This window comes from Cervus canadensis, chromosome 1 (assembly GCF_019320065.1).
Source record: "Cervus canadensis isolate Bull #8, Minnesota chromosome 1, ASM1932006v1, whole genome shotgun sequence".
Taxonomy (NCBI): domain Eukaryota; kingdom Metazoa; phylum Chordata; class Mammalia; order Artiodactyla; family Cervidae; genus Cervus; species Cervus canadensis.
In genome coordinates, this window is record NC_057386.1 from 14,463,665 (window position 1) to 14,489,589 (window position 25,925).

The following is a 25,925-nucleotide window of genomic DNA, read 5'->3' on the forward strand; positions in this document are numbered from 1 at the left end:
GAAGGAAAGGAGGTGTGGAGGCAGGAGGGTATTTTTTTGTCACCACTGCCATTATTTTGAAGATGGGAAAGCCTGGTCACTAAGAGGGAGGGGCTGGTGGTGGGAGAGAGAGAAGATACACAGAGGAGGAGGTCCTTGGGAAGGCAAGTGGAGTGAGGGGCTCAAGCCGAAGTGGAAGTCCTTTGCCTCTTCTTCTGTTAGTAGGATGGAGGAGGAAGGGGCGGGCAGTGAGGCTAGCTCCACTGGTTTGACTGTGTGTGATGGATCCTGTGTGTGAGGACCGAGACCAAGTCATCAGCTGGGAGCATTGTGGGGAGGATGGGGAGGGGAGAGTTGGAGAAAAGAAGAGAAAGCACGAAATAGTTCTCAAAAAGAAGGAAAGTGAGACTCACAGGGAAACCTATACTTAGAGGGTGGCACTCAGGGAAAACCTGGAGCTTATAATCACAAAGGCCATGTGAACCCAGCCAGGTCCTGTCTTGGCAGCAGTAGCAGCCAGCAGCTCAGGGTCTGACTCAAGCAGAGCATAGCCGGGCTACCAGGTGGATGAAGGTTTCCCCTGGTGAGGGGCGGAAGGAGAGAGAAGGCTATAGTTAAGGGTATTTTCTTTTCTTTCTTTCTTTTTTTTTAAAAAAAAAACTGGACTGCCAGGGAAGTCCCCTAAGGGAATATTTTTTACTATGATAATGTAAGCATTTTATTGTTGTTCAGTCACTAAGTTGTGTCCGATTCTTTGCAACTCCACGGACTGCAGTGCACCAGGCTTCCCTGTCCTTCACTATCTCCCGGTTTGCTCAAACTCATGTCCATTGAGGCAATGATGGCATCCAACTATCTTGTCCTCTGTTGCCCCCTTCTCCTCCTGCCCTCAATCTTTTCCAATGAGTCAGCTCTTTGCATCAGGTAGCCAAAGTATTTGAGTTTCAGCTTCAGCATCAGTTCTTCCAATGCATATTCAGGGTTGATTTCCTTTAGGATTGACTGGTTTGATCTCCTTGCCATCCCAGGGACTCTCAAGAGTCTTCTCCAACGCCATAATTCAAAAGCATTTTATTATAAAGGATAGGAAAGGGTAAAAATGAAGAGCAGATGAAAAGATACACAGGCAGAAGTCTGGAAGAATTCCAAGCATAGAATCTTCGGTCCCCCAACGGTATTTTCAAGGGGTAATTATGATAGTGGATCTTGTAACTGAGCCTGGAAGAGGAGGGAGGTGAAATCTGAGGGGCTGATGGAGAGGGAAAAATCTCAGGGTCAAGGGCAGAAGACAAGGAGAAGCTCAAGGATTACACAACCCAGCACTTGAGCTGAGTAGTAGGAGGTGGGGGAGGGGAGTGCTCAAAGCAGCCATATCAGAGGAGATCCAGTTTCTGTTCATGATTTCGGTTCAGAGCGGGCTCAAAGGAGAAATAACTCAGGTGGAAGAGCCCTCTCATTCATTCATTCATTTAATAAACTCTTCTTCAGCATCAGGCACACAGGTGATCCAAAGGAGAAATCCACTCAGCCAGGGTTACCAGGGAAGGCTTCCTGGAGGTGGTGGTTCATGTGTAGGTTGAGTCTGGAAGGACAAATTAAAGCTCTCCAGGGTGACAAAAAGAAGAAGTGCTTCAGGAGGCACGGGCTTCAGTGAAAAACAGTGTGGCCCATTTGTGAAAATGGAGGTAGCATGGCCAGAGGGCGGTGCGTGTAGAGAAGGGCTGGGTGACGAGGTAGGGCTCGGATCAAGGAGGGCCTGGGCAGCCACATGGAGGAATGCAGATGCACTTTTTAGATAAACTTTTTATTATGCATTGGGGTCTATCCGATTAACACTGTTGTGATAGTTTCAGGAGAACAGCAAAGGGACTCAGCCATACATATACATGTATCCATTCTCCCCCAAACTCCTGTTCTATCCAGGCTGCCACATAACATTAAGCAGAGTCCCCTGTGCTTTATAGTAGGCTCTTGTTGGTTATAGATGCATTATTAAGCATTATGGATGCATTATTAATCCAGCAAAAGATTAAGCAGAGGGTGACCTGAACAGATTAGTGACTTTAGAAATGGGGGTAGAGACTTCCCTGGTGGTCCGTGGTTAAGACTCCACTCTCCCAGTGCAGGGGGCCCGGGTTCAATCCCTGGTCAGGGAACTAAATCCCACATGCCACAGCTAAAGATCCCTCACATTGCAACTAAGACCCAGTGCAGCCAAATAAATAAATTAAAATAATTTTTTCAAAAAATAAATGGGGATGGTGGATGGAAGGGGAGCCAGGTGGAAGGCAGGGAGCAGATGGGAGGCTGTTTGAACGGAGTGGGTGGGGGTGATGAAGCACCCCCTGCAGGATGGAGAGACAGGTGGGTGCTGGGAGGGAGCCTTGGCGAGATTGGGAACTGACCAGATGTGCCACTGGGATGCTTTTGGCCCTCACCAACCAAAACCGTTGCCTCCACTGGCCTAGCCAAGGAGGGCATCCACCCACTCATATAACACAACATCCAGATGCGAAGTGGCTCCAGGGCTGGTGAAGAGGGGAGGAGGAAGGGGGGAGTTTAGGACCAAGCGCAAATTTCAAAGGGAGGGATGAGGAGTCCACTGGGGGCCAGCTAGGGGATGGCAGGAGGAGGTGCCAGGCTAGCTGTGCCGGCTGTGGGTCCCATGCCAATGTGCCAGGCACCAGTTCAGGGTGACCCCAAAGGTCTCTGAGGTTTCTGGTCGGGGAGACAGACACCATCACACAAGCAGGACATGAGTCCCCATTGCCTAAGAGCTGTGAAGGCTACACAAGAAGAGGAGCCATGACCTGACCTGTCTTGGGGCCACTGCAGAGAGCGTGAACAGAAACCATGAAAGGAGGCGGATGGTGATTGTACCAGGGCAGAGGGGACGGGCACAGGGAGAGACGCCCGCTGTGAAAAACAAAACCAAAAACAGGCTGCAGACCACGCCTTGGAGGGGCAGGGAGGAGGAGCTCACAGAGCAGAAGTAGAGAGAGCGGCCCGATGGGGAGGCCGCACTCTTTTCTCAGGAGCAAAGGCTGTGGGGACTTCCCTGCTGGTCCAGTGGCTAAGGCTCCGCACTCCCACTGCGGGGGGCCTGGGTTCCATCTCTGGTCAGGGCTTCCCAGGTGGCTCAATGGTAAAGAATCCACCTGCCAATGCAGGAGACGCAGGAGACATGGGTTCAATCCCTGGGTCAGGAAGATCCCCTGAAGGAGGAAATGGCGACTCACTGCAATATTCCTGCCTGGAGAATCCCATGGAGAGAGAATCCTGGCAGGCTACAGTCCATAAGGTGGCAATGAATCAGATATGACTGAGCAACTGAGCATGCACACATAGGAAACTAGATCCCACATGCCACAGCTAAAGACTGTGCATGCCACACAAACAAATATTTCAAAAGACCAGGCAAAAATAAATAAATATTAAAAAAGAAGGAGAGGCTATGGCCGGGAGATGCTTGAGGGAGGGTCAGCTGCACAGAAACCTCCAGGTCTGACTGCTGGGGGCTTTGGTGACTCTGGCCAGCAGTTTCCACCGGTGCTGGGGCCAAAGTTGGGCTGTTTGTCTCTGGTTTTCTGTCAACCCACTTTGTTGTTGTTCAGTCTCTCAGTTGTGTCTGACTCTCTGTGACCCCATGAACTGCAGCACACCAGGCTTCCCTGTCCTTCACTGTCTCCTGGAGTTTGCTCAAACTCATGTCCGTTGAGTTGGTCCCATCCAACCATCTCATCCTCTGTTGCCCTCTTCTCCTCCTGCCCTCAACCTTTCCAGGCATCAGGATCTTTTCCAATGAGTTGGCTCTTCCCATCAGGTGGCCAAAGTACTGGAGCTTCAGCTTTAGCATCAGTCCCTCCAATGAATTTTCAGGGTTGATTCCCTTTAGGATTGATTGGTTTGATCTCCTTCACTTGGGCTCCTGCAAAGGAGGGAGAGGGCAGCATCATGCCAGAGAATTGTGCCAAGCAGGGCCCATGAACTGGGAGGGTGCTCGTTGGCCATGGTCTCTTCAGGGCCATCTGGCAGGTCAATGTCTTCTGTTCAGACACGTACACGGGACAAGCGATGGGGATGAAGGAGAGAAGGTGTGTTGCAACTGGTGGTACAACTGTGGGGTCAGTGTGAGGAGGGGTTTCAAGCTGGGTGTGCACACTTGTGTGTGTGCACGAATGCACACGTGCGTGTCCACACACTCCCACGCACACGACAGGGCCGATGAGCAGCTGAGGGATGGGGTGGGCAGGAATGAGCAAAGTCATCCCCGTGGAAACACGACTCCCCGGGTGATGGGAGGGAGCAGCTGGGCAGTCAGGCGGGGGGGTGTGGCCTGCTCTGCCCAATGGTTCCGGCCGCTCCCCGGGCCACCCTCCCCACCTGTTGACCAAGCCTGAGGAAGTGCCCGCACTGGCCTGGGCACTGCTCGGGCGTCTGGGCCCACTATGACAGAGCTGCCCTCTGGTGTAGCCCTGAGTGTCTCTGGGGCCTCTGTCCGTGGGGGCCTTGGGAGGGCTGTGTGTGACCAGGTGGCTGAGGTGTCCCTGCGTCCGTCCCCTGATGTGGGTCATTCCCCAGGGCCTTCGCCATAAGTGACCCACCATTACCTCCCTTCTACGAAGAACAGGCTCAAGAAGGCTTTCGGGGAGGAGGGGAGTAGTAGCAACCAAGGGACTGGCCAGGAGACACAGTGTGTAGCTCTCATGGGCCTCCAAGGCTCCTGGTAGGCGCCCCACTATCTGCCCGGTTCATACAGGGACCACCAGCCAAAAGCAGTCCCTGGGAGCTCCAGTCCTGCCCCCACCATTGAAACTGTCCATCTCTTTCTCCCCAGGACCTTACCTGTATATCCTGCTCCTCCATGTTAGCACCTGCAGGCTCTCCTGACGTGGCCCTCCACACACACCTTGCATTTTCTTGCTCCAGTTCCCCCTCCCTGCCCATAGTTTAGATCCCACGGGTCTTGGAGGAGGAAGCTGTTGAGACTCTCCCCAGAGCCTGGGAATCTTCCTTCTTCCCACTCCCCACCCAACATCACACCTCCCCAAAGCTCAGGACAAGGGGCTGCATGTCCACACATCTTCCTTGTCTGCTCCCTCCAGGCCAGATATGGTGAACAGTGGCAGGTACACCGGCATCCTCCTCCTTCATGCCCCCGGCAGACATCACTAATCAATCCCAGCAGTCTCCTTGCACAGAGTCTGTCTCCAGCCCACATGGTCTTGGCCCCCATCTCCAGGCAGCCAAGAGCAGCTGATCCATGTCAGCCTTCAAGATGAAATCTGTTTGCCATTCCTCTTTAGGCTGACCCCATCAGGCCCATCCTCTGGGTCTACCCTCACATCTCACATCCGATTCCTTTCTGCCTCACTGCAGGATCGAGGTCACAGGGGTATAGCCTGCTGTGGTTTTCTCTGTTCCCTGTAGGCTGAAGCCACACAGTTCCCAGAACTCGGGCCCAGGAGGCGGTTGAAGGCACGGGGGCGTTGGCCACAAGTCCCTGAGGGAGAAGAGGACCTGGTTGGTTTTCTGTCAGTGCAGAGGGGAGCCAACCCCCTGCTGGGGCGAGTGTGGTGCGGGGCTCGGGGGTGATGCTCTGTGTCCAGCATCTGTGCAACAGCAGCACCCGGGCCCCGCAGGCACATCCTCCAGTTCCGACAGCGCCTGCTCGCCAACCTGCCCGCCCTGGCCCCGGGGCAGGCGGGAGGTGAGTAGCGGGACCACAGGCCCAGGGCGGGGTGGCCGCCCAGCACCCCGGGGGCTGCACGCTACAGCTACCCCAGCTGCCCGCCACCCTGTTGGCCCCTGAGCCCAGGATGCGAAGATGGCCAACGCGTCTCTGCCCACCGTGGTGCCTCTGGGCCCCGAGAGCCTACGCCCCTTCACCCGGGAGTCCCTGGCAGCCATAGAGCGCCGGGTGTTGGAGGAGGAGACCCGGCAGTTGCGGAACAAGCAGATGGAGATCGAGGAGACCGAGCGGAAACCGCGCAGCGACATGGAGGCTGGCAAGAATCTGCCGCTCATCTATGGGGATCCCCCGCCGGAAGTCATCGGCATCCCCCTGGAGGATCTGGATCCCTACTACAGCGACAAGAAGGTCCGCGCCAGGGAGGCCTCCCTCCACCTGTCTGTCCCTGGTCCATCCGTCTGCCTGTCCCAGGCCTCATAGCTCTCTCCCTGCCGCAGACCTTCATCGTGCTCAACAAGGGCAAGTCCATCTTCCGCTTCTCAGCCACGCCTGCCCTCTACCTCCTGAGCCCCTTCAGCATCGTCAGACGCTGTGCCATCAAGGTGCTCATCCACTCATATCCTGGCGGAGTGGGGCGAGTGCAGGGCCGGGGAAAGGCAGGCAGGGGTCAGGGGTGGGCAAGAACGGGGCTCTCTGGGCGAGGAGGCCCTCTGTCCTCCTCTCCTCCCCACCTGCTCCCTCACTTTCCTTAACCCTCCCCGCAACGCTGTTCAGCATGTTCATTATGATCACCATCCTGACCAACTGCGTGTTCATGACCATGAGTAACCCGCCTTCCTGGTCCAAGCACGTGGAGTAAGTGCCCCGCCCCCATCTCCCCTGGTTCCCCAGTGTCTCCCCTCAAGGATGCCCCAAGTGACCATTGCTCTGTGTTCCAGGGAGACAAACACTGTCCCTGTCTCTCCATCAGTACCCTAAGTCCCCAGAGTGGCACACACCGTCACTCTCACCGATGTCCTCAGCCCCCTGGGTGGCATATGTCATTTCTGTGCCCTCCCTCCCAGGAGGCCCGCCTCTGCCACCCACATCCTGGCCCATGTGTAACATGCCTGGCCCTGGCCTGCCCTCTCCCCGCCAGGTACACCTTCACAGGGATCTACACCTTCGAGTCCCTCATCAAGATCCTGGCCCGAGGCTTCTGCATCGATGACTTCACATTCCTCCGGGATCCCTGGAACTGGCTGGACTTCAGCGTCATCATGATGGCGTGAGCAGGGCTCCCTGGGGGTGTCCGGAGGCTGATGCGAGGGAGGGGAGGGGAGCCAGGCCTCAGAGAGGGCAGCTGAGTGAGCTGGGTGACCCTCCGAGGCTGGTCTGCAGGGCTGTGGTCCGGCGTGCAGACAGTGGGCTGCACCTTTCCGGGAGTTGTCACTCTCGGGGTCTGACCTGGAGACTGTCCATCTGGGTGCCCCTCCGCACAGCACATACGAGCCGGGCCCCCAGGCCCCCACCCACGGGGAGAGGTGGGCTACCCTTGCCACCTCCCCACTCCTCAGCAAAGCCCCTGCACTGTCTTTCCCACCTCTCAGGCCCCGATAGGAGCCTGCAGTCCCTGACCTGTCCCCTGCATCTCCACAGTAACCCCAAATACAAGGATTCCTTGGGAATCCTCATTCTGGGCCTCATTCTGCCCCATTACCTGCCCCTTGACTCTGACACAGCCCTTGCCCCCACCCCCCACCCAGGTACCTGACGGAATTTGTGGACTTGGGCAACATCTCAGCGCTGAGAACCTTCCGGGTGCTGCGGGCCCTGAAAACCATCACGGTCATCCCAGGTACAGGGGAGGCTCAGAGGCCCTCTGCCTGGGCCAGCTGGCCTGGCCCCTCGCCCAGGCCTGGAAGGGGGCACTCAAGTTCTGGGAGCCTGACCCAGGGTCATAACCCTCCCAGGTGGCGTAGCACCCACTTTGAAGCCTGGACACAGAGTGGGGGGTCCTGTGCATCTACAGGGAGAAGAAGGGGCCCCAAGTGGGAGGGTGGGCTTTGAGAGGCAGCATAGCAAGGTGGTTAGAGCACAGACTCTGGAGCCAGACTGCCTGGGTTCAACTCCCATCTCTACCACTTCCTGACTTTGACCTTGGTTAAACGGTTACCCTGTCTGCTTCAGTTTCCATATCTGTAAACTGTGACTAATGACAGTACTGCTCACTCAGTTATTATGAGAATTCAAAGCCTTGATAGCAATAAGGTGCTTCAAGCCATGCCTGGCACTGGGAGGCGGCGGTGGTGATTTAGTCCCTAAGTCGTGTCTGACTCTTGGCAGCCCCATGGACTGTAGCCCACCAGGCTTCTCTGTCCATGGGATTCTCCAGGCAAGAATACCGGAGTGGGTTGCCATTTCCTTCTCCAGGGGATCTTCCGCACCCCGGGATTGAACCTGAGTCTCCCGCGTTGCAGGGAATTCTTTACCAACTGAGCTACCAGGGAAGCCCTGGCATAGCGTTCATGTTTTAACAGACTGGGCAGAGCAGGGCGCTCCACCTGAGAGACACAGAGGGACTCAGTGATGGAAAGTTCACACCCTGAGAGCTCAATAATGAACACACCACATCCCCGCTGAGCCGTGAGGCCAGGGCAGTTCCAAAGTAATGCATCGAGACGCGTGAAATAAATAGAATCTGGATCATCCAGACCCTCAAAAAAGCATGTGAAGAAACTGGAGAAGGTTCATTAAAGGAGCGAAGTGTAGTCACTCAGTCATGTCCAACTCTTTGTAACTCCGTGGACTGTAGCCTGCCAGGCTCATCTGTCCATGGAATTCTCCAGGCAAGAATACTGGAGCAGATTGCCATTTCCTTCTCCAAAAGGAGAGAAAGATGATCTGAAAGGCATGGAGAACAGGCTCTGGGAGACAGGGAAGTTGTTACTTCTTAGTGCTAGGAATTACCTTAGTTTTCTCTAGTCCAAAGCCCTTGTGAATTGCAGTTGAGGAAGGGGGGACCCCCAGAGAGGAGAGGTTACTGAAGGCAACACGGCATGTTAGCCACTGAGTCAAGGCCACAATACCTGCCCTCCGTGCCACGCTTCCAGCGTCCTCAGAGCTCGTAAGGCTTTTATGATTGAAGCTGCTAAGCATCTGTCTTCATACCAGGATAAGAAAAGGAAATAAACAAATATTGAAGTGAGAGACACCCTGATTATGCCCAAGGAAGAAGTTATGGTTCTTCCATAAATGATGGAATCTGAGCCTGAAATTCCATACAATCTGGCTATGCCCTTGCCAGTTCTGAGGGGCAGAATGCAATGATATTGCAGTCAGCCTAGAGCTTCTCAGAGTGAACCCTGCTGTTCCTTGGGTGTGAACAGGCTAAAAGAGAAAGGGTTCTGTGTCAAATAAGCTGAAACATGGTATTAAAAAGCTTTTGTTTCTGTAGAACTTTTCTGAGCCTCTGATAGGATAATCTCCATAAGGACCCTCCAGAAGGGTACCACAGGGTTAGTTGTTGTTGTTGAGTCGCTAAGTGGTATCTGACTCTTTGCGACCCTATGGACTATATGTAGCCTACCAGGCTCCTCTATCCATGGGATTCTCCAGGCAAGAATACTGGAGTGGCTGCCATGCCCTCCCCAAGGAGATCTTCCTGACACAGGGATTGAACCTGCATCTCCTGCATTGACAGGCGGATTCTTTACTATTGAGCAGCTATGGAAGTGCTACAGAGTTCAGCCTTTCCCAAACACAATTGAACCCCTTTCATGAAGGGCGCGGCTTGTGAGATTAGCATTCTATGAACACTTTGGGAGTCCTGACTTAGTGACATTTATTAAGTTACACTGTGTGTCTGCGTGTTGTTGCTCTCCTGCGTTAGGCAACACCCAGTAGAGTCTTCACAGTCCATTCTACTAGTGGCTGAGATTCGGTGGCCATTGGAAGGCTCGAGATGGAGGTTGTAATCAGAGATGGATGGGGCTAATTTGGGGAGGCTTCAGGGAAGTAGCGCCCCAAGTAAGCCGAGGCTGGAAGGAGATGGAGCAGGCAGAGGCTCGGAGGGGCTGAGTCGGCGAGTTACCCCCTTCCACGCTCTCCTGCTCTCTGTGATCAGGGCTGAAGACCATCGTGGGGGCCCTGATCCAGTCGGTGAAAAAGCTCTCGGACGTAATGATCCTCACCGTCTTCTGCCTGAGCGTCTTTGCTCTGGTGGGGCTGCAGCTCTTCATGGGAAACCTGCGGCAGAAGTGTGTGCGCTGGCCCCCGCCCTTCAATGACACCAACAGCACGTGGTTCGGCAATGACACCTGGGACGGCCAGGAGAGCTGGGCCAGCAACTATACCTTTGACTGGGATGCCTACATCAATGATGAAGGTAAGAAGGGAGGGTGGGGAGGCCAGTGGGGTCTTCGCTAGCCCCATTGGCAGCCCCTTGTGTGAGACAAAGAACATGAGGAAGGGACTTCCCAGTTGGTCCAGTGACTAAGACTGCATGCTCCCAATGCAAGGGGCCCAGATTTGATCCCTGGTTGGGGGAACGAGATCCCACATGCCCCAACTAAGAGTTCTCATGCTGCAACTAAAAATCCAGCATGTTGCAATGAAGGTCCCATGTGCTAAGACCCTGTGTGACCAAATACATAAATAATTTTTTTTTTACAAAGATCATGGGGAAGACCTGAGTGTAAACCCATCACTTAACAGCTTGGGTAACCTCTGACAAGTCATTTCACCTTCTTGACCCTCAGAATCTTTGCCTATAAAATAAAGACTACAATACTTCTCTCAAGCTTCCCTGGTGGTTCAGTGGTTAAGAACCTACCTGCCAATGCAGGAGACCTGGGTTCGATCCTTGAGTCGGGAAGACCCCTGGAGAAGGAAATGACGACCCACTCCAGTATTCTTGCCTGGGAAATCCCATGGACAGAGGAGCCTGGTGGGCTACAATCCATGGGGTTGCAAAAGAGTCGAACCGAACTTGGCAACTAAACAACGGTTACTCTCTCAAAGGGTTTACGTAACAGCAAACACCAAATTGTTTGGAAAATCCTACAGCTTTTGCTAGGAAAAGCAACAGTCCCTTTGTGCAGGCTCCTTGTTCTCCTCCATCGTCCTGGCAGGGCCAGCAGCAGGCACCCACATCCTGTTCACATACCCAGACTTCACAGGTGCGCACACACAAGACAGCATTCTCATGAAGCCACTAGTCCACACGGTGTCTCCTGGCAGCTTAGAAAATGGACATAGAAACGCCAGCTTAGAAATGCCACCTTCTTCAACCTGGCACCCTGGATTCTAGCCCCCCACTCACCCCTCCACTGGGGGTCCTGCTCAGGTATGTGCTAGCTCCAGGCACACACATACATGTCCCCCCGTCTCCCTCTGTACCCCCACTATACCCCATACAAGGCAATATGACAGTAAAATGTATCTACCCAGAGAGCTTAGGACTTGGAGCTGCCCTTAAAGGAGAAGGAAGAAAATAGATAGCTAATGAGAACATAGTGTATCGCTCAGGTGAAAAAGTCGCTCAGTCGTGTCTGACTCTTTGAGACCCCTTTGGAATTCTCCAGGCCAGAATACTGGAGTGGGTAGCCTTTCCCTTCTCCAGGGGATCTTCCCAACCCAGGGATCAAAGCTAGGTCTCCCAAATTGCAGGCAGGCTTTTAACCAGCTGAGCCAGAAGGGAAGCCCATATAGCACAGGGAATGCTACTTAATGCACTGTGGTGAACTGAATTCGAAAGAAGTCCCAAAGGGACTCCACGGATATATGGAGTATACATGTGGCAATGGATACATATGTGTGTGTGTGTGTGTGTGGCTGATTCATTTTGCTGTACAGTGGAAGCCAACACAACGAAAGCAACTATACTCCAATAAAAATTAATTTTTTAAAAAAGAGGAGAGGGAAGGGGCGCCCCGAGAGCGTCCACATGCTGGTGCCTGTGGTCCACACAGAGGTGTCCACTGGTGTGCGATGGGTACCGTGCCCACAGTGTCCATGCAGTGACGTGTTTCCTTTGTGACCTCTGACTCCCAAAGGGAACTTCTATTTCTTGGAGGGCTCCAACGACGCCCTGCTCTGTGGGAACAGCAGCGATGCTGGGTGAGTGACACCCGGGGGGCGGGGAGGCGGTGGATGGGAAAAAGTGGCCCCAGGGTTGTCAGAAGATGCGGGATGACTGGGGATGAGAACCTGGGGTGGATGGAGGTGTAAAGACAACTCGTGAGCATGCACGTGTTTTCAGGATGCAGACAAGACTAAAGGATGCTTTTTTTTTTTCTCGGAGTGGCCCCTAGCTGGAGCTCTCCTTTCTCCCTAAAACCAGTCCCCATCCTGTCTGCAGGCATTGCCCTGAGGGTTACGAGTGCATCAAGGCCGGGCGGAACCCCAACTACGGCTACACCAGCTATGACACCTTCAGCTGGGCCTTCCTGGCTCTCTTCCGCCTCATGACACAGGACTATTGGGAGAACCTCTTCCAGCTGGTACAGCGGCCCTCTGCCCTGCCCTGCCCCTCAGCCCCACAGCCCTACCTCCCTCCATCTCCACGGCCTCCTTGGGGCTTGGCAGGACCCTTACCAAAGCCATCCCTTCCAAGGGACCCCCTCAGTGGCCCTATATATGGGTTCTTGACACCTCTGACATTCGATTCCTGCCCAGATCTGAGCCCCAGCCTTTTCTTCCTTTTCCTCATTTGCTCAGGAGCTGAGATCTGAGCTCAGCACAGACTCCCAGGCCTCCTCACAGTAACCAGTAAGGTCGCTTAGATGCCAGCTCTGCCCAGAATTATTTGCCTTCCACCGTTTGCAGGTGGGCAAGTTGAGTCTGGAGAACAGTGCCTTCCAGTCCCTGGTGATGTTTCTCACACTGACCATGTTAATAATAATAGTAATGGGACTTCCCTGGTGGTCCAGGGGTTAAGAATCTGCCTGCTATGTACACATGTGGCTGATTCATGTTGATGTATGGCAGAAATCAACATAATATTGTGAAGCAATTATCCTTCAATGAAAAATGAATAAAATTTTTAAAGTAAAAGAAAAAAAGCCACAACTAAGACCTGGCACAGCCAAATAAATAAATAGTCAAAAAAAGAAGAAGGTGAGTCCGCCTGCCCATGCAAGGGACGTGGGTTTGATCCCTGGTCCAGGAAGATTCCACAAGCCATGGGGCAACCAAGCCCATGCACCATGACTACTGACCCCATGCTCTAGAGCCCACGCTCTGAGACAAGAGGAGCCACCACGATGAGAAGCCTGTGCATTGCAGCTAGAGTAACCCCAGCTCTTTGCAACTAGAGAAAGCCGGCGTGCAGCAACGAAGACCCAACACAGCCAAAAATAAACAAACAACAGTAATAACGATAACAATAATAGCTTCTATTTGCTGAGCTGTTACTAGATGCCAGGCATCATGGGGAAACTAGGAGTCAAGCTGACCCCAAAGCCGACATTCACCAATTTTTATCCTGGGTCTCTGATCTCAAGATGTCTGGCCGGGGTCCTCAGGGCTCTCTGAGTCAGGAGCCCAGGAAGGTCTGGGTTCCAAATTCATATTTTTGAAATGCCACAGAATATGGTTTAACCTGTCAAGGGTGGCCATAGGAGAAGATAGAAAGCTGTCTCTATTTGCAGATGACATAATTATCTATGTGCGTGCGTGCTAAGTCACTTCCGTTGTGTCCGAGTTTTTGTGACTCCATGGGCTGTAGCCCTCCAGGATCCTCTGTCCATGGGATTCTCCAGGCAAGAATACTGGAGTGAGTTGCCATTTCCTCCTCCAGGGGATCTTCCTGACTCAGGGATCGAACCCACATCTCTTATGTCTCTTGCATTGGCAGGCAGGTTCTTTACCACTGGTGCCACCTGGGAAGCCATACCTTGCCTCAAAAGCCCTCAAACTTCCAGGCTCTGTGAGGGATCCTTTCTATCTGCCTCTCTGGGCAATGGTTGTATGGAGGGGGCCCTGGGTGAAAGCAGGCAGGGTGCCACGTGACATTTCCTCCCACTCCCTCACTCCCAGACCCTTCGAGCAGCCGGCAAGACCTACATGATCTTTTTCGTGGTCATCATTTTCCTGGGCTCCTTCTACCTCATCAACCTGATCCTGGCCGTGGTGGCCATGGCCTATGCTGAGCAGAACGAGGCCACCCTGGCCGAAGATCAGGAGAAAGAAGAGGAGTTTCAGCAGATGCTGGAGAAATTCAAAAAACAGCAGGAGGAGCTGGAGAAGGTCTGGAATAGGGGAGAGGGGGGGAAGATCCAGGGGTCTCTCTGCCCCTCAGCCTGGGTACCCTGGGCAGGCTGAGAGGCAGGGGGAGGTGACGGGCGGGGACTGCGAGACGGGGGACGGGGAGCAGAAGGATCAGGTTGGAGGTTTGGTGGGGTGGGAAACACCCAGGCAGTAGAAAGAGCATTTTGTAGCTCAGTGCCTCAGTTTCCCCATATATAACCAGGAATCTGGAGTAGTTAAACCTGATGTAGCCTTCCAGCTCAAATACCTATGGTTTTATGATTTTTTATGGGCAGTGTCTGGGTCCAGGCTGAGGGAAAGGTGGGTGTTGATGAGGCCTCAGGGAGCAGCTGTGCATTCACCCATCATCTCATGAAGTGCAGGGCAAGCCAAGGCTTCAGAGAAGGAAGGGTGTTCAGGGATGAGGATCCTCAGTCACTTCGGTCCCTACCCTGTCACCCCACCGCCAACTACCCCTATTGCAGTAGACTGGATGCAGGCCAAAAAGAGGGGTCCCCAGCCTGAAGGACTCAGGAAGAAGCTCTGAGAGTCCATTCCCATGGCTTGGCGATGGACTTTATGTCCATCACCCTTGCTGGTCCACAGGCCAAAGCTGCCCAGGCTCTGGAAGGTGGGGAGGTGGACGGGGACCCAGCACACAGCAAAGACTGCAATGGCAGCCTGGACACATCAGCAGGGGAGAAGGGGCCTCCGAGGCCAAGCTGTGGCACAGACAGTGGCATTTCCGATGCCATGGAAGGTGAGTGTCCGGCATCCCCAGACCTATCCTGCCCATCGGGCCACTCAGGCTCCTGGGGTGGGGCAGGGAGGGCCTGGATGGGCCCAACTTCAGGACAGTAACTTAATATTGGCGTCGAAGAAATGGCGGTGATAAATATAGTCTTGGCTTAACTTGGCCCAATTCTGGCCACAAGACCAGGCTGCAGCGGGAACTGGGGGCTTCCGGGAGGCCTTGTGGGCTGCCAAGGCAAAGGGAAAGGACAGGATAAGAATACTAACCAGGAAGGCCCACTGTTCCGGAAACTGGAGATCCTGTTCCACAAATATCTTCTGGGTAAAAGCGAAAGGTCAAAGTCAAACTCTGCCCGGACAGAGAGCCACAGACCCCCCAAAAAACCCCATGCTGCCCCCCAGGCCTCAAGAGACTAGGTTAAGGTAACAAGGAGAAGTAAGTAGACATACACATGGATGGATGGATGGATGGATGGATGGTTGGAAGGATGGATGGATGGATGGACAGATAGTGGGTGGGTAGGTGGGTGGATGAATGGGTGAGTGGATGGATGAGTGAGTGGAGGAGTAGGTGAATGGATGGATGCATGGGTGGATGGGTGGACAGATGGTTTGATGGATGGGTGGGTGGGCTGAAAGATTAATGAATGGGAAGAAACACAGGTGTGTGGATGGATGAGAGGGAGGGAGGAGGAGGAAATGATGCAGGAAAGGAAGATGCAGGGAAATCTGACATCAGAAGGATCTGGTTCCCCTCCCCAGGTGTCTTGCCTTTTGGCAGGAAGGACTTGGAGGACTTTGCAAACCTCTATCCCAGCTGACCTTGCCTGAAGTGCATCCAGGTGTCTGTGCCCTGACAGAGAACACCCCAGGGGATGCTGGGCAGAGCCAGCCAAGGAGGTCACTCAACATTGCCCTTGCTGGGACCACTGTGGGAAGTTTGGGACCTCAGACACAGTTTGAGGCACCTGCAGTAACACCTGTGTTGGGAGTGGGGGTGTTACTGTCAAGCTGCAGCCTTTGAGAGGTCTGGTTTACTAACTGCTGGATGGGAAAGAGGCTCAGCCGTTCCCTCCCTGGGGTGTCCATTCAGGCCCTCAAACCCACATATCTATGGGACAGCCCCTGACTCCAGTTCCCTTTCCTCATCTATGATGTGGAGGCACTAATATAGTTACCTCATACATTTTGGGGGGATTAAATGAGAGCGCGCCCTGGCTAGGAACTCCCATGGGCACCAGAGGCCTGGAAGACCTGGAGGAGATGTAGCATATCCATGGGCCTGACAGAGCCCCAGGGGTTAGAGCTGGAGGGGCAGGGACAGGGCGTGTTTCCAGGAAGCTACTCTGGTGGGGAAGTACTGGCAGGGTCCGGTCTGGAGGAGCCAGCAGCACTGCGAGGCAGAGCCCCCAGGGAGGACTTGGTCTTTTCCTAAGAGGCTCTGGCCAGCAACAGTTGGAAATGAGACCCAGCCTTCTGCAGTGGCCTCCCGCCTTCCCTGAGGCCCTCGGGCCCCTCCCTAGCCGGGATCGCAGGCCTGGGCCGTAGGTAGCGGATGGAAGTCACCCTAGGGGGTGTGTCACTGGGGGATAGTGTACTGAAAAGGTGGAGCTGAAGTAGAGCATTGGGAGAAGGGACCTGGGGTAAGGCTTCTAAGTGCATGGCTCTTTATGGGGCTTCCCTGGTGCCTCAGACAGTAAAGAATCTGCCTGCGATGCAGGAGACCTGGGTTCCATCCTTGGGTCTGGAAAGTCCCCTGGATAAGGAGACTTGGCAACCCACTCCTGTCTTCTTGCCTGGGAAATTCCATGGACAAGAGGAGCCTGGCCGTCTACAGCCCAGGGACTCGCCAAGAGTCGGATACTACTGAGCAACTAACACCTTCAGTTTCAAGGGACTGGTCACTGGGGGCATGGAGAACTGAGGGTGGGGCCGTGTGGGCGGGGTCTAGGGGGTGGGTCTTGAGGGTGACCCTCTGAGAGGCGGGGCTTGGGGTGGACCTCCCCGAGAGGGCGGGGCTTAAGGTGTGGCGCTCTGAGGGGCGGGGCTTGGAAGGTGGGCTCAAAGTTGGAGGTGGAGGAAGGAGCAGGTGAGCGGGTGGATCCTCATCTGCTGTCTGTTTTCAGAGCTGGAAGAGGCCCACCAGAAGTGCCCACCGTGGTGGTACAAATGTTCCCATAAAGTGCTGATATGGAACTGCTGCACCCCGTGGGTGAAGTTCAAGAAGATCATCCACCTGATCGTCATGGACCCCTTCGTGGACCTGGGCATCACCATCTGCATCGTGCTCAACACCCTCTTCATGGCCATGGAGCATTACCCGATGACTGAACACTTTGACAATGTGCTCAACGTGGGCAACCTGGTACGGGGGGGACAAGGGAGGCAGGACTGGAGAGGGGCCACAGGGCCCACGGGCTGTGTGGGAATGAGGGGCACGATTAGGGGGCATAAAGAGACAGGCTGGGGTTATTTTCCTAGCATATGGTACACAGGGACACAGGGGAGGTACATGGGGAGATCCATGGAATTTGGGCTTCGGGGTATTTGGGGGCAGAGAGAGTGGGGATGAAGTACTTGGCTTCTTAAAATCAGGACTCTAGGGGCTCTGGAGTCCAAGTCATACCCTGGAGGCAGAGATGGGGGAGTGGGCGCTTGAGAGTGGGGAGTGAAGTGCTGGATGGCAAGTCTCTCCACTTTCAGAGGTTGTTGTGGGCCCCTGGAGAAGGGCATGGCAACCCACTCCAGGGTTCTTGCCTGGAGAATCCCACGGACAGCGGAGCCTGGCAGGCTATGGTCCACAGGGTCGCAAAGAGTAGGCCATGACTGAAGTGACTTAGCCCAGGGGCCTAAGACCAAGGGACCCAGAAGATAGGGTGTAGAGCCATGGGCACCCAGGCCCAAGAGGCCCCAGCTCACCCTGAAGGCCCCAGAGCATCGTCCCCCAGCCCTGAGGCCCCCTGCCCGCTTCATTTCTCCAGCAGGACCAGGCCAGCTCCCCTCTCAGCCCTTTCTGCTCCACTATTGTTGACACACACTGATCCGCCTGCTTATCCCTGCCCATTAGGAGCATTATCACCTCATTGCCAGCCCCGGTGGAGCCTGACAAAGGGAAAAAGCCGCCGCCTCCTCCTCCAGCCCGGCCCCACCCTTCCCAATTCCCTTCTCAATCTGTCCAGGGTGGCCAGTGGGCTAGATGCTTCCCCCACCCTGAGGGTGAGGGGAGCCCAGGAGCAGGACAAGGCTGGGGTGGGTGGCACGGGAAACAGACCCTGGACTCCCCCAGCCCACGAGGCAGGCACATCTACCCCATGGAGATGCCCGAGGCAGCTGTGGCCAGGCTGGGCTGGAGGGGCAAGGGCGGGCTCTGGACTCGCCGCGCAGCTGCTGGGGTGTGCATGATGGGCCCGGCCCACCGCCTGCCCACCCCCTGCCCACACTCTGCTGCCGTCTGGGCACCTGCTATGGTTAGGGACAGCTCCTGGGCGGGGCTCAGCATGTGCCCGGGCAGGCTGTGGCCCCGGGGCAGCTGGTGCCTGCCAGGAGGGCGGGGGCTGTGACCAGGGAGCTTTTAGGGGCTCAAAAGCCCTCAGACAAGTCCAGGATTGTGGGAGATCAGCTCTGGTTCTCACTCATCCTCAACTTCACCTCTCATCTGACACCACCCCCCACCAGATTTCCGAATCCACCAAGATTTTCTGGGTCCTGGGACCCCCAACCCCGCCCCACCCCTGCCAACCAGGTTAGAGAGGCTGTAGGGTATAGAGACAAGAAACTGAGCTAAGTACCCCAAGACCTGGGTTTGAGACCTGACCCCATATGGGCAGCGTGACCGAGAGCTTGCTGCTGACTTCTCAGAGCCTCAGTCTCTCTTCTCTGGGATGAACGTGGTGATCAGCCCTCCCAGCTTCGTGGAGATCAAGATACTGATGAGGCCACAATGTGAAACACAGAATGCTTTACGAGTGTTGAATATTATCATGAGTGGGTTGAGATTCCAGGAAGTCAAGTGACAGGCCCACAGTCACAAGGCCAGGAAGAGATGGGCCCCGGTCTCTGAGCGGTACCCACTCTGCCCGTGGGATGGCTGTTCAGCTCCTCATTCACTCACACACACCTGTGGGCCATGGGTACCTCTGTCCGCCCCCTCGGGGCTCTGTTACCCTCTCCTCTGGCCTTGAGGGCTCTGCCCGGAGGTTGGAGAGTGGGGTAGGAGACTCCAGAGGCCCTGTGCCCCTGAGGCTCTGCACACCCCACCCCCGCAGGTGTTCACAGGCATCTTCACGGCCGAGATGGTGCTGAAGCTCATTGCCTTGGACCCCTATGAGTACTTCCAACAGGGCTGGAACATCTTCGACAGTATCATCGTCACCCTCAGCCTGGTGGAGCTGGGCCTGGCCAACGTGCAGGGGCTCTCGGTTCTCCGCTCCTTCCGGCTGGTGCGTGAGGCCCCGGGACCCGGGCTGAGGGAGGGTGGGGTGTGGATGCTCGGAGGACACAGGAATAAACCCCCAAGAAGCCAGAGGGCTGGAAGGGAGGCCCCTCTGCCCTAGCGTGCACCCCTCTGCCTCTCAGAATCTTTCTTACTGGCAAAAGGGAGAAAGGCGCCCTCCCCCTTATCACACAGGGCTGCTGGGAGACCACAGTGACAGCCCAGGAACTGCCATTTGGGCTTCACTCCTAAGTGAACTTGGGGGGCAGTGGGGTGGGGACTTCAGCCCATATTGCAGACCTGAAAGATGAGGCTCAGGAAGTTCGTCAGCAGTGGGATTGGGACTCTGAATTAGCATCCTTTTCTCCACCTCGTAGGGACATTTCATGCATCCACAAAAATATAGAGAAAGTAAGATACACCGCTGTATACCTTTCACCTGGCTCCAACAGCCATCAACATCCTATAGTTCTTGTTTTATCTGTCCCCCTACTTTTTATGGGGGAGTATCTTAAAGCAAATCCTGAGATTTTATTTCACTTGCAAATGTTTTAGCCTGTATATGTAAGAGATGAGGATTCTTTCTTCTGATCATGTGGAGAGGATGAGGTGGTAGGACGTGAGCATTCCCATTTAACAGAGAGGTAAACTGAGGCCCCATATCCCTCAGGGGGTAGGAGCTGGAGCTGTTCGAAAGAGTTCTTTCTGGGAAAGCCCTGGTGGTCCAGTGGGTAGGACTCTGCACTCTCAGTGCTGAGGGTCTGGGTTCAATCCCTGGTCATGGCTGCCTCGAGGTTGGGCCAGGGGTCCCTGGGTCTCACCAACCCCTGCATTCCCCCTGCCCGGCAGCTGAGGGTCTTCAAGCTAGCCAAGTCATGGCCGACGCTGAACATGCTCATCAAGATCATCGGCAACTCGGTGGGGGCGCTGGGCAACCTGACGCTGGTGCTGGCCATCATTGTGTTCATCTTCGCCGTGGTGGGCATGCAGCTGTTTGGCAAGAGCTACAAGGAGTGCGTGTGCAAGATCGCCGCGGACTGCAGCCTGCCCCGCTGGCACATGCACGACTTCTTCCACTCCTTCCTCATCGTCTTCCGCATCCTCTGCGGGGAGTGGATCGAGACTATGTGGGACTGCATGGAGGTGGCTGGTCAGGCCATGTGCCTCACTGTCTTCCTCATGGTCATGGTCATCGGCAACCTGGTGGTGAGTGAGGCTGACTGGGTGGCTCCCACACCTTTGGCCAGAAAATCCAAGTGTCCAAGGCATATCCGCGCCTTTGTTGTTGTTGTTTAGTTGCTAATTTGTGTCTGACTCTTTTGTGACACTATGGACTGTAGCCCACCAGGTTCCTCTGTCGGTGGGATTTCCCAGGCAAGAATACTGGAGTGGGTTGCTGTTTCCTTCTCCAGGGGATCTTCCTGACCCAGGGATAAAATCCTGCCTTGGCAGGTGGGTTTTTTACCACTGAGCCACCAGGGAAGCCAATCCGTGCCTTTATTTCCCTTAAATCGGACTGTTGAAGGGTTCTTTTCCTATGAAGCTGTGTTGTGTAAAATCACTGATATATGATGGTTTTATTCCTCCCCTGACCCTAGATGGCCGTTTTGTATGGTTTAACCCAGTGGCTCTCAAATTTTAACCTGCTTCAAAATTCTTTGTGAGTTTCTTGAAACCTAGATTCCCAGTCCCAGCCCCCCAGAGTCAAGTGAGGCAGCTCTGAGCCAGGCCCCCCAAACCTGCATTTCTAATGAGCTCTGGGTGATGTCACTGCCACTGGTCCAGGGACCACAGTGCAAGTCATCGAGACCTAGTGTTTTGGGTAAAGTGACGTGATAACTGGAGTCAGGCTGACCCGCGTTCCAGTCCCAGCTCCTTTGCCATCTGTGTGACCTTGAACGAATCACTGCTCTCTGGTCGGCTGGGTTCTCTAACTCCACATGAAAGAAAAATGGTAGACCCCTCAGGGCAGCAGTGCCCAACCTTTCTGGCAGCAGGGACGGGTTTCAAGGAAGATAATTTTTCCACGGATTGGCGTGGGGTGGGGGATGGTTTTGGAGTGATTCAAGCACACTGCATTTATTGTGCATTTTATTTCTGGTGATTCAGATGGTAAAGAATCCACCTGCAATGCAGGAGACACAGGTTCAATCCCTGGGTCAGGAAGATCCCCTGGAGAAGGGAATGGCTACCCACTCCAGTATTCTTTCCTGGAGAATTCCACAGACAGAGGAGCCTGGCGGGCTACAGTCTATGGGGTCACAAAAGCATCAGACACGACTGAGCCACTAACACTTAACAATTTCTATTATTATTATTACATCAGCTCCCCCTGAGATCATCAGGCATTCAATCCCAGAGGTTGGGGACCCCTGCCTCAGCGGGTGGCCAGGAGGATTGCCCCTGAGGGAAGAAGGCACAGTGTGGGGTCGGTACCAGGAACTCCTGGCCCTTCTGTTCTCCTCCCCTCTCACCCTCTGCTCCTGGGAATCAGGCCCCGGGTGTTGGGAGGATGCGGAGATGCCCTGAAGTGCATCTATCCTGCCACTTTCTGGGTGGGGCGCTGAAGGAGGGAAGGAGGTGCAGGTGCCCAGGAGAAATGGGATGTGAGGTCGTGGTCCAGCTGACCAGAATTTCTGCAGCCGGGCGGAGGGAGGCGTCTCTCCTCACCCCGCCGACCCTGCTCCTCCCGGGGGGGGGGTGGGTCACTCCTATCAGGAGACCTGTGCCGGGCCGCCCGGGGCGGGGGCGACGCTACCCCGGGCAACAGCGGGTGGGAAGACGCACGTCCCCACCTTCCGCAAAGGCCGGTGGAATCCTTGAGCTGCTCCGTCAGCGCTTCTCAGATAACGCTGAGCTCCGCAGGGGGCAGGGGCGGATCGGCGGCCGGGGGAGTCACCGTCGCCGCGACTGAGGAGGGGACGGTGGGATGGGGCCAGACAGCAGAACCCAGGCCGACTGCCCCTGGGAAGGGGTCTTAGGGAGCGGGAAGCATAAAGGAGATGCCTCCGCAGGACTTTGGGGCAGGATTCGTGATAGGGGGGTTGCAGGCTCTGAGTAGGCTGTAAGGGCTAGTTTAAGGGGCTTGGGAGCGACTGTAAGGGTCGCAGTAGTTTCTGTGTACGTGTAAACTCAAAAACATTTCAGGCCCCTACTTTGCCACTTTCTGACAGGGAAACTTTGAGCAAGTTATTTACACTCTCTCTGGCCTCAGTTTTTCTCATCTGGAAAATGGGGATGAGGCGGGTAGTGACTACTCTGCTGGGTGGTGGGAAAGATACAGGACACACGTTGAAGTGCTCAGCAAAGTGCTTGGCCCAGGAGACCAGGGGAGTTCAAAACTTACAAGCAGTCAGGGAGTTGGTGGATTCCACACCCGGCCCCAACTGGCGTCACATGCCAGGCATTGGGCTCCTGCCATCTACCAGTCCCTGCGCCAGGGGCTTTATGTGTATTATCCCTAATGCTCTAGACAACCCCGTGAGGCAGGTAATGTTGGCTCTGTGCTCTCTGGAGGCACAGCCCAGAACCACACGGCTAGTGTGAAACCGAGCCTGGACTAGAAACTGAGTCTGTGTCCTTCCCACAACAATAGCATCAGTATCATCATTAGTGATACGCACGAGTTAGCATCAGAGTAAGTGGTGACAACTGACCTCTATTAATGCGCATACAGCATTCTGAGCACTTTCCGGGTATTAATCTCTTTTTTAAAAACTGTATTTATTTATTTGTTTTAGGTTTTGCTGGGTCTTCGTTTCTCTGAGGGCTTTTCTCTAGTTATGGCAAGCAGGGGCTACTCTTCGTCGCAACGTGTGAGCTTCTCGTTGCAGAGGCTTCTCCTGTTGCAGAGCTCAGACTGTAGGACACTCAGGCTTCAATGGTTGCGGCACACAGGCTCAGGAGTTGCGGCTCCCGGGCTCCAGAGCCGGAGCTCAATAGTCGTGGTGCTTGGGCTTAGTCCCTCTGAGGCATGTGGGATCTTGCCGGATCAGAGATTGAACCTGTGTCTTCTGCACTGGGAGGTGGATTCTTTACCACTGAACCACCAGAGTAGCCCCCTGGGGTATTGATCTCTTAATGCTCACCAGCCTCCATGTGGTATGTGCTGGATTTTGTTTTGTTTTTAATATTAAAATATTTAACTTCTAATAATATTTAATTTTAATTGTCTGTGTCGGGCCCCAGTGGCGACACACAGGGTCTTTCATCTTCCTTGAGGCATACATGGTCTTTAGCTGTGGCATGTGAACTCTTAGTTGCATCACGTGGGATCTAGTTCCCTAACCAGGGATCGAACCCAGGCCCCCCTGCATTGGGAGCTCGGAGTCTTAACCATTGGAGCACCAGGGAGGTCCCAGGGATGTGCTGTCTTATCTCTATTTTGTAGACAAGAAAGCAGAGGCTCAGGGGGGTTCCTTAGAGACCTGTGCAGGATTTGAACCCAAGCAGTCAGGTCCCAGAATGCAGAAGCACTGCACGGCATTGCCTCTGTGTGTGCCCCCGCGCCTCCCAACACACACACACACACACACACACACACACACACACACACACCCTGACGCCCTTCCCAGGCCCAGCTCTGCAGCTCTCCCACTTTGCTCAAAGGGAGCGGAGCGGCCCGGGGAGGCGCGCTGCCAGCTCCTTGGGCACTGGCCCCGCCTACCACCCTCCCAGGCCTCATGGAAGCAAGTGTCTGCCAGAGGGCACGGGGCGCCCTGCCAGGGAGGGTGGGGACCCAGGTCCCCAGTGTCCATGGCACTCAAGTACTTCCTTGGGAGTGAAGAAGAGGAAATGACCAAGTCATAGGGAACCCACCCGTTGGAGCCCACCCCTGGGGAACCTAATGTCCATCCCCCTTCCCTAATTTAACCCACCCCCCATGCCTTGCCTGGGGCGGCTATTTCTGTCCCAGGCAGGAGCCGTGTGCAAACCCTGGTGACCCAGAGAGCAGCTAATTCCCATCTCAGATGTGTTTCTGGCAACTGGACACCTCCCCCCAGAGAGGGAAAGAAAGACCAGTATGTTGTGGTGGGGGGCAAAGGCAGGACAGTAGCCGAAAGGCGTGGTGACGGAGCGAATCCCCCAGCACGTTGCCCCAGAGAGAGAAGACGAACAACACATAATAGATACATATATTTTTTAAAAATTTTCTGCTGCAGTTCATATTTATTTATTCTTAATTGGAAGATAATTGCTTTACAATGTTGCATTGGTTTCTTCCGTATGACAATGTGAATCAGCTTTAAGTATACATATATCCCCTCCCTCTTGAAACTCCCTCCCTGTATTTAAAGATATGTCAACATGATAGTTAAGACAATGACAAAAAGACCTTAGAGGACACTGGTGAAAGCCAGACAGATTCATGTGTACGGCCCTCCCTTGGTCACTCAGGTAATTGGTTCCAAGACCCCCTGTGTGTTAGTTGCTCAGTTGTGTTGACCACATGGACTATAGCCCGCCAGGCTCCTCTGTCCATGGAGTTCTCCAGGCAAGAATACTGGGGTGGGTAGCCATTCCCTTCTCCAGGGGATCTTCCCAACCCAGGGATCAAACCCGGGTTTCCTACATTGCAGGCAGATTCTTTACCATCTGAGCCACCAGGGAAGCCCCCAAGACCCCTTGCAGATACCAAAATCTGGGGATACTCAAATCCTATAGAAAATGATGTAGTGCAGTTGACCCTACTTCTTCCAAGTCCAGTCACACACTCAGCCCCACCCTGAGGCCCCCAGAATAAGACCTGCCTCTGGTTGACAGGAGACAGGACCGCCGCCGCCTCAGTCAGGCTGCACCATCCTCCTCACTGTCCTGAGAGGTGGGTTGGTGGAAGACAAGGCCATTGCATTGCACAGCCGCTGGGGTGGCCATTCACACTGTAGTCTAAATAAATGATGTCCTCTAAAGTTGTGCAGGGCTTTCCAGGTAGTGCCAGCGGTAAAGAATCCACCGGCCAATGCAGGAGATGCAAGAGACTTGGGTTCAATCTCTGAGTTGGGAATGTCCCCTGGAGTAGGAAATGGCAACCCACTCCAGTATTTTTGCAAGGGAAATCCCATGGACAGAGGAACCTGGCGGGCTACAGTCCATGGGGGTCGCAAAGAGTTGGCTATGACTGATCACACACACACACACACACACACACACACACACACACACACATAAAGTTGTGCAATGACAGGAAACCTGGATTCTAGTTCTGAATGTGCTGTGTGTCCTCAGGCAAGTCACTCCACCTCTCTGGGAGAACTCAGGCTCCTCATTCATAAAATGCAGAGCTGGCCTCAGAGTTCATCGCACTCCTCCTTCTACCGTGTAAAACCTTCTATTACTGCACAGATAACAGCCGACACATTTTGAACGCCTACTGTGCGCTCTAGTTGTATTGACCTTTCAATCCTCACAACAACAGTGCAAGGAGGTTGGTACTGGAATCTATCACCATTGTACAGATAAGGAAACAGAGGCACGAGGCGGTGATAGGACTTGCCTCAGAACACACAGCTAATGAACTGGGGTTCAAAGCCAAGCCACATGATTTCAAAGCCTGTGACCCCCAGTCTCTACTTTGTGCAAACCCATTGCGCTGTATTTGCCTGATCAAATGTCTGTCTCTAGGCTGGGAGCAAACTGAGGCCAGTCATTCCTGCAGATAGTGGGAGGGGCTCAGTAAATATCCACCAAAAAACAAAGCTGAGGGAGGTAGACCAGTAGCCTCTTACGTCCCTTTCAGTGGGGATAGGAGAAGAGCTCCAGTAGAGCAGGGAACCCCGGGGGAAGAAAAGGGAGTGAGCCGAGGTCGATCAGACGTCCTTCCACAGCAACAGGGCACATACA

At 54.4% G+C, this 25,925-nt stretch overlaps 1 protein-coding gene across 3 annotated transcripts in view; it reads left to right on the plus strand.

The window, feature by feature from the left end:
* SCN4A (sodium voltage-gated channel alpha subunit 4) overlaps window positions 1-25,925 on the plus strand; it is a 52,296-nt gene that overhangs the window by 13,268 nt on the left and 13,103 nt on the right. The window contains exons 2-15 of one of the 3 annotated variants that reach the window (XM_043464803.1): window positions 5,410-5,689; window positions 5,793-6,079; window positions 6,169-6,287; window positions 6,437-6,526; window positions 6,810-6,938; window positions 7,417-7,508; window positions 9,777-10,037; window positions 11,707-11,770; window positions 12,012-12,153; window positions 13,691-13,900; window positions 14,507-14,660; window positions 16,780-17,018; window positions 18,919-19,092; window positions 19,935-20,291. In XM_043464803.1, coding sequence (XP_043320738.1) covers window positions 5,807-6,079; window positions 6,169-6,287; window positions 6,437-6,526; window positions 6,810-6,938; window positions 7,417-7,508; window positions 9,777-10,037; window positions 11,707-11,770; window positions 12,012-12,153; window positions 13,691-13,900; window positions 14,507-14,660; window positions 16,780-17,018; window positions 18,919-19,092; window positions 19,935-20,291 — 2,304 coding nt within the window. In that variant the 5' untranslated portion in view covers window positions 5,410-5,689; window positions 5,793-5,806. Of the gene's footprint in view, window positions 1-5,409; window positions 6,080-6,168; window positions 6,288-6,436; window positions 6,527-6,809; window positions 6,939-7,416; window positions 7,509-9,776; window positions 10,038-11,706; window positions 11,771-12,011; window positions 12,154-13,690; window positions 13,901-14,506; window positions 14,661-16,779; window positions 17,019-18,918; window positions 19,093-19,934; window positions 20,292-25,925 lie in introns of all 3 variants that reach the window. The other 2 variants (XM_043464794.1, XM_043464785.1) reach the window with 2 other exon arrangements.